The 15,203-nt window shown below is 38.1% G+C and overlaps 1 protein-coding gene across 2 annotated transcripts; it reads left to right on the top strand.

Annotated features, from left to right (window-relative positions):
* Nucleotides 1-844: 844 nt before the first annotated feature.
* On the top strand, nucleotides 845-14,684 carry WNT9B (Wnt family member 9B). 2 transcript variants are annotated; one of them, XM_073681060.1, is made up of 4 exons: nucleotides 845-979; nucleotides 8,801-9,057; nucleotides 10,831-11,096; nucleotides 12,378-14,684. In XM_073681060.1, the coding sequence occupies exons 1-4, from the start codon at nucleotides 900-902 to the stop codon at nucleotides 12,834-12,836; spliced, it is 1,062 nt and encodes a 353-aa protein (XP_073537161.1). In that variant the 5' UTR covers nucleotides 845-899; the 3' UTR covers nucleotides 12,837-14,684. The 2 variants fall into 2 exon arrangements, with proteins under 2 accessions (XP_073537161.1, XP_073537162.1); XM_073681061.1 differs by lacking the exon at nucleotides 845-979 and adding an exon at nucleotides 980-1,055.
* Nucleotides 14,685-15,203: the final 519 nt, after the last annotated feature.

Consider the following 15,203-nt stretch of genomic DNA (forward strand, 5'->3'; position numbering starts at 1 on the left):
GGCGTAGTTATAGGCCTCACAAACTGACTGTACTCTTCTGGCTACCTTGCTAGAAGCTGATGTAAGTAGCCCACGTCCCTGAGTGTACCGTGTGGTGCTCACCCGTATGGCCGGTGACTCGGGGCCTTCTAATGGCTTCCGCTCCACGATGGCGGTGCTGGTCCCACGCGTGTGACCGTGCCTTCGGGCTTCTGGGCCAGAGGACCTGAAATCCCCTGCCTGACGGATTCTGCTGCTGGGTAGAAGTTAGTCCCCACAGCCTCGGACTCCGGGTCCGGTAAAGAATCTTCTTAGTCAGGGCGAGCGCTGCAGCTGCCAGCCCCTGACTCCTTGGAACTCTGCTGTTTCCTATGCTGCTTCTTGTCTCCACTCTCCTTGTCTCACTAACCCTGCCTCAGCCCCGGGTTTATACAGGGGAAGTTCTTCCCCTCCCAAGGCTGGGCAGGAGGTGTGGCATGCACAGGATCCCTGACCAAAGGACCTCCCACCTGCTCTCAGACGTAATATCTCTATCACTGTGACAACCAGACCCCTGGGGTGTCACACACAGATTGGCCAATTTGAATTTGCCCACCAGCCACAACAAGGCGGCTTTTTCCTGGAAGGGTCCTAACCCTATTGTTTCTCAGCTATGCCTCTATGTAGATAGATGAGCAGCAGATGAATGGATTAGTCCAGACTTACTCCTCACACTGCACTGTCACTACACAGCCAGATGTGCACTACAAGCCCCGCCCATTCTCTACACACCTTGACTGTACATCCAACCAGTATATGGGTGTGTCAGATGACAGCCAATCAGCTACAAGGTGTGTCCTGTCCCTTTAAACTGAGCAGCAGTGAGCCGTTGCCAGTGATCAGAGCAGGAGAGAGATGAGGAGCAGAGCCCAGTGTGCACAATGCCGGCCGGCCTCCACCTGTTCCTGGCCGCCCTGCCCCTCCTCACCCTTCTAGGACAGCCAGTGGACGCCTATTTTGGGTGAGAAACCTCTTTTTCGCTTGTTCTGCTGTAAGTTACTATACTATTTAGAAACCCTCTACATGCAGGAGATGAGGTATGGTGCTCATGTTTTTCATTGTAACTCTTATTTACATGTGACATTTGCCTGGAGGTTAGAGAAATTTGCAGTCATAAAGTGAGAGGAGAATGATACTATAGTATGTGCTGTTGGTGTATAGATGTAATCAAATCTATTAATTTCCTTATAGAAATAACTTGCAAACATCTGGGGGAACTACAAGTTCCAGTATTCCCTGTCTGATTATATCGTGTGCTTGTGAAGCAAGTAGAGGTCTCGGGATTTCCATCTGATTATTATGGGCACCTCTGGGAAAACTGCAAGTCTCAGCTTCCCTCATCTGCTTTTATGTAAACCACTGGGAGAACTTGAAGTCCCAGTAGTTGTCAAATCTCTCCAGCTGTGGTCTCCCAACCTGTTGGGAGTTGTAGTTTTACAATAGCTAGTGAGGTGAGCTACAGCTTGTGAGTCTACATCTCTGGGGGAACTAAAACTACCAAAATGCCCTGTATAGGCTAGTATTATTAGTTTAATATTTTAAGCCCCATTACTACCTGCCTAAGTATTTAGCAGATTTCTGTAAACCACTGATGACCAATCACATTTGTGTTATATATCCTATCTGCGATTATTCAGCCTTGTCATTACCATGATCAGACCAGAGATTATGACATATGACAAGATTCCAAAGTGAAGAGATTATCTGTAAAGCTTTCATCTCCATCATTGTTATCCTGCGCAGAGACAGAAAGATCAGACGGAAAAATGTTCAAAATGCGATGCTTAATGGGGAAAGCTATACATGATGATACACTAATTTATATATATATATATATATATATATATATATATATATATATATATACATACATGCATATATATATATCTACATAGACATTTATAATATTTATATAATATATATATTTTGTCAGATATATTAGCCATATGAAATATTGTCAACTATTTATGTTAGAGTTATTAAATTATTGTCAATACATGTGTGTATATATATATATATATATATTTATATTTATTTAATGGTATATTATTGTAAACTAATAATCGATCTGATCCTAATTTATTTCTCCACAAAAGTTTGTTCATATGATATAATTCAAATACTTGTGGGTGTCTGTATGTATGTATATATATATATATATATATATATACATATATATATATATATATATATATATACATACATACATAGATATATATATACACACACACACACATACACACACACATATATATATATAAATATATACGCACAAATAAGTCTTTATGTTATATCATAGAAACAGACTTTTGTGGGCAAATGTAAGATGCATTAGGATCAGAACGATTGTGATATCCTGATTATTTCACAATATATGTGATTTTTATTTTATACATTTTTACTTATTTGTGAATCTTAATAAGATCATTCAAGCAAGATGTATCTCAAGTAATATAGAAATATATAAACCTTATATAAATTTTGCATGTGTGCATTGTATAGATTGTTCGTTTTATTATTTTTCTGAAAGGGTTAAGGCGACCTGATAAATGCACATTTTTCATCTTCTTTTCTCACACTTCTATCCCAGAGATTTCCCTTTCCTGTTTTCTCAGAGTCAGTTTTTTCCCCTCCCTGTGTAGAACATCTCATTCTCTCTCTCTAGCTCTTTGGTGATTTGTGCTGAGCTTGGAGACCTTGAAATGAAGATATTTCCCCTCAAATATTTACATTCATAAGATCACATAATATGGGTAATCACAGGTGATGGGAGAGCAGGGCAGATACGCTGTGTCCTCCAGCTGTACATGATGTGTGTGTTTGTGAATGTAGAATAATAATAAAAACATTCACTGAACTTTTAACAGTTGTAACTAAAAAATCTCTATGAGGGCTAAGTAATTAAATGTAGCAACAATCAGCTTCTTTTAGAGAAAAATTCCTTAATCTTTCAAATCATAGCAGGGGAAAAAAAAAAAAAAAAAAAAAAAAAAAAAAATTATATATATATATATATATATATATATATATATATTGAATAATTTGCTTGCTTAACAATTGAATTGATATTCCAGAGATGGGGAAGACTTTTCCTTTTCATGTAAAAAAGAAAAACAATTATAATCTGAAATAGATGATGGGTGGTGAAAATTCAAGTTTATCAAATCATGTAACTTTTGAGACTAGTTTGATAACAAATTTTACTCTAAGGTCAGTTCCACACATCAGCTTTTTTATCTTGTGTGAAAAAAACGCTCCGTGTTTTTTTTTTCAGTCGGCTTGGACCCATTTGCTCAGAGTTATCAGTCTTTGCAAACCTTGTCACATCTGTTTTTCTTGTATGAAGAAAGAAAATTTCTTCCCGCCTCCTACACATTAAACAGAAAAAATAGGAACAGCTCACGGGTGACATCCCTGTTCTATCCTTTTTTTTTTTCACAAGGACTTGCAATGGATCAAAACTAGGACTTTTTTTTTGCGAACATGGGAAAAGACACATTGATTGTAATGGGTCCATGATCTACCCGTACAAATAACGGAAAGCAGACATGCCAAAAAAACGGTTGCGTTAAAGAACCCTAACACAGAAGTTTCTACCACAAATCTGCCGTGGATAATATGCCTCTGCTTAGTCAAAGCTTTATTTCATTATTTTAAATGCTTAAATTATGTATGTTAATATACTGGGGTATGAAATAAGGTTATTTATTAAAGAATATAATTAAATAGGCCTGGATGCCAAGTTTACGGGAAAGTTTTGAATAAAAAATAACTTGTGCTTTTTTGTTGTTATTTTTTTTTTAAATATATATTTTTAGAGGAATGTAAAAATAGCATTACACTATATCGCAATGAATGAGAGGAAAGCTAGACTTTTACATAATAATCTAAATTTAAAAAGAAATCAAAAGAAAGCCAAGAAGGATTTGTCCATGTTTTTTTTTTATGCCTAAAAATGATACTTTTGATATTATTATTAAATATATTATTGTAATATTGTAAGACTTATATTGCAGCGAGTGCCATAGGCAGGCATGTGGATACAGTCTGGCTTAACAATTATTGCACAGTACATAAGCCTTACAATTTGTGAGAAGGGTTAAAAGGTAATATCGTATTGGCATAGGAAAACCAAACTTCCATTAACCAAAATTAAATCCCCTGGAGGAGAATGCAGAAGATAGGCAGATAAAAGCTGCACTCCTTTTAGGAAAATAAGGACTCATCTTAGGATATGTCCCCACACAGTTTTATTTTTTAAGTGGATTTTGGAGTGGATTCTGCTCCAAAATCCACTTGAAAAACTGCTCCATGACTAGTTTCCTATTAATTTATTTGGGAAAAACACACCTAGAATGGAAATAATGCTGTTTTTTTCCATATGGAAAGGAAGCAAATTGTTGATTCCTGGTTGAAGAGACACTTAAAATGTAACTACTTAATTGATTAAAGCAGGAAAAAATGCCTTATACAAAAAAAATAATACACCAAAATTAACACAAAAAAACCCTCTTTTTTAATTAAGCCAGAAAAATCTCCATCAAATAACTCCACGTGACCATACCCTGAACCACGCCAAGCAAACACCCTAAATTTAAATAATATCAGTATGAGATTAACTAAAGTAACTAAAGTTTACCCTTCTTTTTGGAAGTAAAAATGATTGCAAGAAAATCCAACTTGTTGCATGAATTTTCCCTTGGGGTCCTAATAAGAACTGAAAAGGAAAATATATATATTAGAAAGAAGAAAAGTATAATAGAAACACGTCACCACTTCTGTATTTATCACCCACTCCTGGTTTTGGCTTACAGATACTGAGGTAAAATACTGAACAAATACTGAATGTGTGAATGTGGCCTAAGTGTAATAATTTATTAAACATAGTTGTTTTTTAAAAAAATGACTGCTTATTTTTAGAAATGTTTTTGCCTACTTCATAAACCCTGAATTCTCTGTATACCTTTTCGACATTTTTATTAATTTTACGTAATCTTACTAGCGTAGCATATAAATAGATAAAAAGTCGGATTGAACTCAGACCAATGTTATTCAATGAGGCAGTTTAGATCTGAGTATTTTTTTCTCAGCAGTATTTGATGTGTGGAAAAAAATTGCAGCATGCTGCTATTTGACTCCAAAATTGAACAGTGAGAGAAAAAAAATCGCACACCATACGGACCATCAGTATGGCATCCGATTTCTACCGATACATGGCAATTCTGTAACATAGGAAACTGATACTGCCCTGTGAAAGATTAATAGCTGCTGAGTAAAAAAACGGATTGCCCACGGATGACAAGCGAGGAAAAATCGTCCACTCTCCTGTATGACAATGGGAACGATTTTTTTATTTGCTAGTGTGAACGAGTCCTAACTTGTAGCCTGTTACTACAACACTGCCCTTTATCTAATGCAGTTTACCTTAAAATCACCACTTAGCACAGTGATTGGTTGCAGTGGTTATGTGCTGTAGTCTTGATGCCACTGCTGCTGCCATATCAGCTACTCTACATATAACCCCCAAAAACATAGTATACACTAAAATACATAATAGGGAGTCACATCAGTCTCGATCTTAGGCCTCGGCCCCACTATCAGTATTCGGTCAGTATTCGGTCAGTATTTTTTCTCAGGCGTGGGAGCCAAAACCAGGTGAGGAACAATCAGAGAAAAGGTATAATAGAAACAAGTCACTAATTCTGTGGTTTTGGCTCCCATTACTGAGAAAAAGTACTGACTGAATACTGATAGTGGGGCCGTGGCCTTAAGTTTGGCCTTTGCCTGTGGATTGTATTTTGACTTGGTGCTAGGGGTTCATCTAATTTGATGGAACGCACCTACAATACCAGTCACAGCCCATGTACAAGGGGGTCAATTGTTTCTGTAGAAAAAAGGTTGTCCCTTTTTTGAATCTCACAATATTACCAGCAACATAAACAAATTTTGGTCTATTGGATGCCTAGGGTTTGAGACAAGCTCTGATCGCTACTGTTAACCCCTTAAATGCAGCTGTCCAGTATTGACAGCAGCATTTAAAGGTATTTTCCAGTTTTGGGAAACCATATCCCCTGGTTGAGGTTTGTTTTAAGTTAAAAAAGCAAACTGTGTTTTACTCACTGTCCTCGGTGTCCAGCACAATCTTCACCACTGCTCCCGGTGTTTGTTATTGTCTACAGTACTAACATCACATTGACAGCGCTGCAGCCAATCAGTGAGATTAGTGGCTCTGAGTAACTTTTGTATTCAACTCAGCCAGAATAATTTATTGGCTTTTATTAATAAACAAACCGTAGCCGAGGGAGAGGGGTTTTCCAAAACAGGATATTCCCATTAAGCCACGCAATCTTACCTAGGTGTCTTTTCTGGGTGTCCATTTCCCCTTTCCCCCATAATGTGATTGCAAGATGCTGATGCACAAAAATGCAATAGAAAGTAATGAAAACATCATATATACCCAAAAAATAGTACCATTAAAAATGTCAGCTTACAGGGCAAAAAAACACTCTAAGGCTAGGGTCATACGACTGTATTTTGTCTCATCCGAGAAAATCAGTCCAATTATGTCATAGTGTGATCCAATTTTCTTGGATGAGGAGAAGATAGGAAAAGAAATTCTCCATCTGCTCTATTCTGTCAGTCTGTGAAAATCGGACAGCACTCAAATGTCATCCGAGTGCAGTCCATTTTTTTTCCACGGACTCATTAACTTGCATGGCCAAGTGCGATACGAATATTGGACATGTGCACGACCCCATAGACTAACATTGGTCCAAGTGCAATCCGATGTTTTGTCCCATCACACTCAGATCGAAAATAGTCATCAGCATGAGCCCTGATACCTCACCATCAATGGAAAAGTAAAAAAGTTATGGGTCTCGAAAAATTGCGACACAAACCATATAAATATGATTAAAATTATATATAATTATATATATATATATTTATAAGGCAAGAAATCCCAATTATTAAACCTGACAGGGCACACCTGTGAAGTGAAAACCATTTCTGGTGACTACCTCTTGAAGCTCATCAAGAGAATGCCAAGAGTGTGCTAAGCAGTCATCAAAGCAAAAGGTGGCTACTTTGAAGAACCTAGAATATAAGACAGATTTTCAGTTGTTTCACAGTTTTTTGTTAAGTATATAATTCCACATGTGTTAATTCATAGTTTTGATGCCTTCAGTGTGAATGTACAATTTTCATAGTCATGAAAATCCAGAAAAATCTTTAAATGAGAAGGTGTGTCCAAACTTTTGGTCTGTACTGTATATGAGATATATAGATATGAGATAGATATGAGATAGATAGATAGATAGATAGATAGATAGATAGATGATAGATAGACTCACCATCAATGGAAAAGTAAAAAAGTTATGGGTCTCGAAAAATTGCGACACAAACCATATAAATATGATTAAAATTATATATAATTATATATATATATATATATATATATATATATATAACAGTCTCTTTTTTATAAAAAAGTTCTGTATTTTTTAAGTCATTAAAATAGTAAAAAAAAACATACACGATTGATACCATAGTAATTATACTGAACTGAAGAATCATGTTTCCAGATAATTTTTGTAAAACAAAACCTAAGAAACGAATTTGCATTTTTTCAGCTTTTCATCTCAATTATATTTTTTCCCTGTTTTTTAATACATTATATGGTAGAATGAATGAATGAATGAATGAATGGTGTCATTCAAAACTACAACTTGTCCCACAAACAAGCAAGCTCTCATATTGCTATATTATAGGGAAAAAAAGGTATGGCTCTTTGAAGAAAAGTATGAAACCATGCGTCCTTAATGGGTTTAAGGCCACGGCCCCACGATCAGTATTTGGTCAGTATTTGGTCAGTATTTTTTTTCAGGAGTGGGAGCCAAAACCAGGTGAGGAACAATCAGAGAAAAGGTATAATAGAAACAAGTCACTAATTCTGCATTTATCACCCACTCCTGGTTTTGGCTCCCACTCCTGAGAAAAAATACTGATCAAATACTGATAGTGGGGTCGTGGCCTAAGGCATTTTATCTCATGTAAAATGGGTAAAAGAGATAGAGAATGGAGGCAAATCAGGCTAGCGCAAGCAATCTGTATTCTAAAGCAGCTGGATTAGCAAAGGTAACAAGAAAATGCTATTAAAGTAAATATATAATCCAATCACTTTACTGCTGGAGTTCACAAAAGTTCAGGAAATACTAATGGATTGTTTCTTCATTATGTGTGCTGGGTTTGAGGCTGCATATACATAGTGCAGTATAGCAGGCAACATAAGCAACCCAAAGTGGCAGCTTGTAAGGACTCAAAAAGTCTTCGCCCAATAATAACCAATGGAAAAATCTTCAGGATCATTTTGAGGCAAGATGGAGAGTGGAACGTGAAGACAACCAGTGTTCTGAATAGAGCCTTCAGTGATGTGCTACAGATATAACATTTCTAGATAACAGCAGATAGGTTTTTCTAGGTCAGCTCTTATAAGGTATCTCTTCAAAACTGATGGTCTTCTTGGGTAAGGACTTATGGTGCAAGGCCAGGCTACTAGATCTATGGTGGTCTCTACGCTTCCGTCTTGTATAAGAATTTAGAAGGTTCTTTTTTGAACATGTGTCTTCCTTTTTAAGATATTAAGCGAGCCAAGTAATCAGAGAATCTATAGGTATCTTATGTCTGCGGATACAATATACTCATAAGCTTGCGACATTTACTATGTGAGATACTTAACCTAAGCCATCAAAACATGACCCTTTGTTTTTGGAACTCTCCACAGGCTAACTAGCAAGGAGTCACTGTCACACTACACATCCCCCTCATCTGTAACTGGCAGCAGCCACAACCGACCCCACCTCAAGCAGTGTGATCTGCTGCCCCTCACTCGGAGGCAGAAGAGATTGTGTCGAAAGGAACCAGGTTTAGCAGAAGCACTTAAGGAAGCTGTTCGATTGGGCATTGTGGAATGCCAGTACCAGCTGCGCAGTGAGCGCTGGAACTGCAGTTTACAGGGCAGGGGGAGTCTCTTAAAAAGAGGTAAGAAATTTAATGTGCATGTGGTGAAGGTGCAATCCTTATCACTTTGTGGTAGTGAGGGCAACGTTTAGGACACATCTGAGAGTTGGTTTGATATATTGGAAAGTTTTATTAAAGGGAATCTGGCATGATGATCAACCCCCACAAACTACTTATACGGTCATTTAGCTTTTTCAAAGCTAAGCCATACCCATGCCGTTATTTATAAAATCTGCTACTCACGGAATAATCCACATTTTAATTAATATATAAATAAGACTAAAGTGCTCTGGGTATGATTGGAGCACTTCCTGAAGCTTCTGCCTCAACTCTATTCTCGGCCTAGCACCAAGTTCTTCTTGCTAGAGATTGGCTTATCTTTCTTGGCCATTAATGGTGCCCTCGGTGGGATTTCATAGTTTGTAAAGCCGAATAAAGACTTGCGTCCATCAAGTTCGACCTGTTAGTTCTGTAATTGCTAATGTTGATCCAGAGGAGGGCAAAAACCCCAAATGATTTAGCCAATCTTCACCTGAGGAAAAATTCCCTCCCGACTCTGAAACCAGCAGTCAGAATAAATCCCTGTATCAACCTACTATTTTATTTTATTTTTAAGTATATGCTGAAATCTGCCAGGTATCTAGAAATGCATCCAGTCCCTGCTTGAACTGGTTTAGTGAATCCGACATTACCGTCTCCTCACTCAGTGAATTCCATATTCTCACTGCTCTTACCGTGAAGAACCCCTTCCTATGCTGGTGCTGAAACCCTTTCTCTTCCAGTCTTAGTGAATGCCCTCTTGTTACCGTAATATCCCTCCTTTTGAACAAATCCCGGGCAAGATCTCTATACTGTCCCCTAACATATTTGTACACATTTATTATGTCCCCCCTCAACCTTCTCTTTTCCAGGCTGAATAGTCCTAGTTTTGCCCACCTCTCTGGGTATTGCAGTCCCTCCATTCCCTTTATTAATTTTGTTGCTTCACATCAACAATGCTAATCACTGTGCCGTCATGTTTTAGTCTTTCAGATAGTTACATACGTGGTGATATCAAATATGTTAAGTATTGTAATGTATTTTTCTTTAGATTTTATTTATGTTCCAGGAAAATGAAATCTGCGATCACTTCTACAATACACTGCAATGCTGTAATATTTTAGTATATTGCAAAATTATAGAGATTGGACTTCATATTCATGGGTGTAAAACCATGACAATGTCATCAGCACCCCATTTCCAACCTTTTAAATGTCGCTTTCATAATTGACAGTGACATCTAAAGGATTCAACTGCTGTAACTGGAGCGATCTCTGATCACAGTAGTCAGGGTATGTGCATTTGAGAATGTTTTTGAGCATTTCCTGAAGCGGTTTCCACTGGAAACTCTTGTAGTTTTTGGCCTCCTCAAAAAAACTCTCTGTGTGCAAATTCCCTTACACTCAGGTGTTGGCTGTATAATATAGCTTTCTTCTGTGTTGTATGACGCAGACTCAGTTCCTGAAGCTGCTCCATATATGCAGGGTGCACAGGGCCGAGCGGGCCTTCCTGGATGCAGTGGGCCCTGACACTTGCCCGAGTTCACGGGATGCTGGTGCTCAACTTGATTGTATATCTACAGGATTTGCCAAAAATGTATGACAGAAGTGGGTGCCACTGCTAGGACCCCCATATATCTCAATATTCAGGCCCCATCAAATATCATTGTCAGTGGAAAGTTCATGAGCAGCTCTCTGTTCATTTGTATGAGAGTTTCAAAAATTCCCTGAAGTAAAATATGCACTCTTTTTCCAGGATTTAAAGAGACAGCATTCCTTTATGCGGTGTCTTCTGCTGCCTTGACTCACTCGCTGGCTAAGGCTTGCAGTGGAGGTAGGATGGAACGCTGCACATGTGATGATTCTCCTGGGCTAGAGAGCCAGCGAGCGTGGCAGTGGGGCGTCTGTGGAGATAATCTACGCCATAGCACCCGCTTTCTTCAGAACTTCTTGGGCCAAAGAAAAGGAGGAAGAGACATGAGAGCCAAGGTGGATCTTCATAACACCAACGCTGGGATTAAGGTGAGAAGCTCCTAAAGAAAACATGTTAAATGACATCCACAATTTAGCCTACATGTGAACTTTTGGCAGGATACACAATAAACCTCTACAAACTAAGCATGACTAGAACAAAGCTGGATGTTTACACCATAGACATCTGGACTACAAAAGCATCAGAGACTAAAGACCAGAATCTGGTGGTCCCTCAATACAGGAGATGTATACAGAGATCATCTAAATAAGCAAACAAGTACACAAATGTGCATATTCTCCGAGTAGCAGCTACTACTTTGCCCCTCTCACTAATTATAGATTTAGTTTTTTATTGAGTTTTATGAAAGTGAAAATAGAGAAACATGGAAGCATCAGCATCACAAAGGTACATATCTGCAGTAGAATCACTATTAGGCTGGTGTAACATCAGTTTCTTTTCTAATACATGTAAAACAATCCCAGTTTTTTTCAGTGTGCTGGATCCATTTTTGGTCCATGTGTCAATTTTTACAACCCTTGTTGCATCCGTTTTTCTCATATGAAATAAAAAAATTCTTAGCTTCTCCTACCGATTATCAGTAAAATAATGGACAGCACACGGATGAAATTAGCTTGTTGTCTGTTTATTTTTCATGAGGCTATTGACTTGCATTAGAGAGTTTGATCTGAAAAACTGATCGTAGTAGATCAAGTCCAATATTTTTTTTTGTGGATAATTGGATCGTTAAAAAAAAAAAAAAAGACACGTGAAAAGCACATGGTTTTTAATGGGTCCGTGATCTATCCACAAAAATAACGGATAGCACATGAACCAAAAGAAACTAATGTGTGAAAGAGCCCTAAGGCTAAATTCAGACATCTGTGTCAAAGTCCATTTTTAGACCGCAATGCCCAGACGGACCACCGGTGTCCTGAACTTTACTAACAGCCTTGTATCTGCCTACGAATTTGGCCTTAAAGGAACAGTCCAGACTGTGATATTTCTAGTGCTGGACCTAAGAGAAGGATACATCACACAGGGATATAAAAGACATGAAAGGAAAAATCCACTACAAAAGGAACCACACACTAAAATTTGCTTTAGTAGCTGCAGCTTGGCATTGAGTGTTACTGCTTAGCTTTCTAGTAATCAGCATACCCAACTTATTCTTCTCCTGCTGTTATTTCACTAAACATTTAGGTAGAATAGTAAAGTAAATCTACTCTACTTCATAAAGTCGAAATACACCCTATAAGTAAATGTATTTATTTACTGGCAACAATTCGATAATCTTTACAATTAATACCTTATTCTTTGCTTATCTTCAGGCTGTAAAGAGTGGGCTTAAGACGACATGTAAGTGCCATGGAGTGTCTGGTTCATGTGCAGTGCGCACTTGTTGGAAACAACTCTCCCCTTTCCATGAGACAGGAGCTTTACTTAAAGCAAAGTACGACAATGCAGTCAAAGTCTTGGGAGCCACCAATGAGGCAGTGGGAGGCCATGAGTCTTTAGGACACTCCTTTGCTGGCCGCTCTCCAAGATCCACTGACTTAGTCTACTTAGAGGATTCTCCCAGTTTCTGTCGTGCCAGTCGCTTTTCACCTGGCACTGCGGGAAGAATCTGTTTTCGGGAGACCACCTGTGACAGCCTGTGCTGTGGAAGAGGATACAACACTCAGAGTCGAATGGTCACCTTTTCTTGCCACTGTCAAGTGCATTGGTGCTGCCATGTGGAGTGTCAAAAGTGTGTACAGCAACAAGACACCTATACCTGCAAACAATGACATTAAAGTCGAGGAAGGAAGAGACACCATAGACTTGAAAGTGGTGGTTCTCCTCAGTCTCTTATCTTCCATCCAACTAGACTGTTTTTACATATCTCCATTAATTTTTGGATCAATGGACCATGTGCTGTACTGGACGGTATCCAGGGATTAAATGCTTTCTACTGCATGGACTCCATTGACTTTATGGTTGGTGGGTTATAAATCAAGTCATGCTATGATGAACTTCTTATATGACCGACATGAAAAGTAATTATCATCTTATGAAAACACTACCAGGTTACTGATATCACAGTGTAAGAGAAGCTTGCTGAAACTGCTTACAGCACATATCCCTATCTCTGGGCTTACTACTGATGCCAAATATTTTAGCAAATAACACTTAAGTTTTTATCAAATTATTATATAATTAAAAGGATTTTCCTTTTTAAAAAACTCTGTCCTTTGACTGCAGTTTGCTTTAAAATAATAAATTCTGCTTTACTCACCCTCCCTGGGTCATGCGCTGAGTCTTCGCCTCTGCTCTTGGTGACTGTTATTGTCTGCAGTGCTGATGAGCCATCAACAGCACTGCAAACCAATAACTGAGTTAAGCAGCTAAGCGGCACTAAGTCCACTGATTGGCTGCAGCGCTGTCAACATGACATCTGCACTTTAGAGAATAATAGACTAATAGACTCAACACTGGATCCCAGGAGGATGAATAAAGAACATTGTGTTCTGTTAAAACAAACTGCATCTGAGGACAGGGGTTTTCTGAAAACGGAAAACCCAAGTAAGTGAAAAATACAGATATGTCATGTAAAGGGTTAAAGCAATGGATGCCCAGTGTGCCTATTTACCAGTTATACACCCCCCATGATTCCAGGGACTCCATGTTGGTGAAGTAGAAGCTACCACAAGAGGGAATACCTGCCTTCTTAGACTCCCTCACACCAACTATTAGACCCATTTATTTTTGTGCTTCAGTTCCGGGAGCTTTTAGTTTTTGACTTTTTAAACCTTTATGGACATATTACGGATACTTGTATTTAAAGAAGTAGTACAAGCTAAACCACCTCTTTCTTAAGTTGATCGCCAAGTGCCTTCATTCTATAAGTCCAGTTTCTTGAACCCTCAGTAATATGCCATTATGGCCAGGAGAAGCATTGAGCAACCATTGTGCCCTTTAAATAATTGGGCAAACATGTAACACATGGTGGCATCGAGTCCACCACAGTAGGCACTACTCTTTGCATTGGCTTAAAGAGGGAAGAACATAAAAATAACTGTTGGGTTCCCAGCTTCTGATCTGCCAGGGTAATGATTTTACAACAATAATGAATCCTGTGCCCTTCAGACATACCACCACAATCACAGGTCTCGTACGGGAAACCAATATCTCCAATTTACATAAATATATGGTAAAATAATATGTAAAAATCTATTTAAATGTTTGTCTTCTTGTTTTTACCTTGCCTTTTCTTCATGTGTATCTGTAATTAGATCTCAATAATAGCCAGCATCGGGCCTGAAGCTATAAAATTCATAGTACAAGGCCTAGATTTTCTACCTCGTATGTACAAATCTACAGATATTTAAGTTATTTAAAGCTGCAGTATTACCACTGCCTGAAGCCACTCCTTGTCTGCTTTAGAGAATTGTATATAGGTATTGGTATGTCATTTTATATTTATATTTTGGCCACAATGTACATAGGAGACGCTGCACTTCAAATCTGTTTATATATTGCTCCAATACAAACCGATTTTTTGTTGTTGTAAATGATTGTGTATTCTTTATTGTTATACACTTAATAATATGCATGAAAATAATGTCTATTGTTTCCATTATGTCAACCAAAGAGACACTAAAAAGAAAGAAGTTATTTTAAATAATGTCATTTGTCATGTGTTGTTCATCTGAGGTTGTATAAGGACCAGATTTTATTTTTATTATGTCCTGATACGTAAAACTATAGAATTCAAAGAGGGTGTACTTAGTTTTTCACATGACTGTATAATAACAGACAAAATATTTTATATACATTTCACTAAAGAACTCTCCCCTGCTAATTCCTATGAACCATATGTTTGATAATTGGAATCTGTCACCATCATCTTACTTCCAAAAATAAATTTACTGGCCAATAGAGGTTAAAAAATCAATCATCTCTAATCCATTCCCCATGCCCTCATCTGAGAAGAAGAGTAGTAGAGCTAATCACCCCTTCTCTGTCTTGATAGACAAATTTTTGCTTCCGTGTCACACATGTGAGTAAAATTTGCAGGCACCAGCACTGGCGAAGAATCCTCCCTACTATGGCGCATTCCCACGGCAGTATTTTATGGCTCATGCGTGGGCCTCAACATCAATCATGACCACAGG

This window comes from Phyllobates terribilis, unplaced genomic scaffold (assembly GCF_046119375.1).
Source record: "Phyllobates terribilis strain yellow unplaced genomic scaffold, ASM4611937v1 Scaffold_5__5_contigs__length_657084704, whole genome shotgun sequence".
Taxonomy (NCBI): domain Eukaryota; kingdom Metazoa; phylum Chordata; class Amphibia; order Anura; family Dendrobatidae; genus Phyllobates; species Phyllobates terribilis.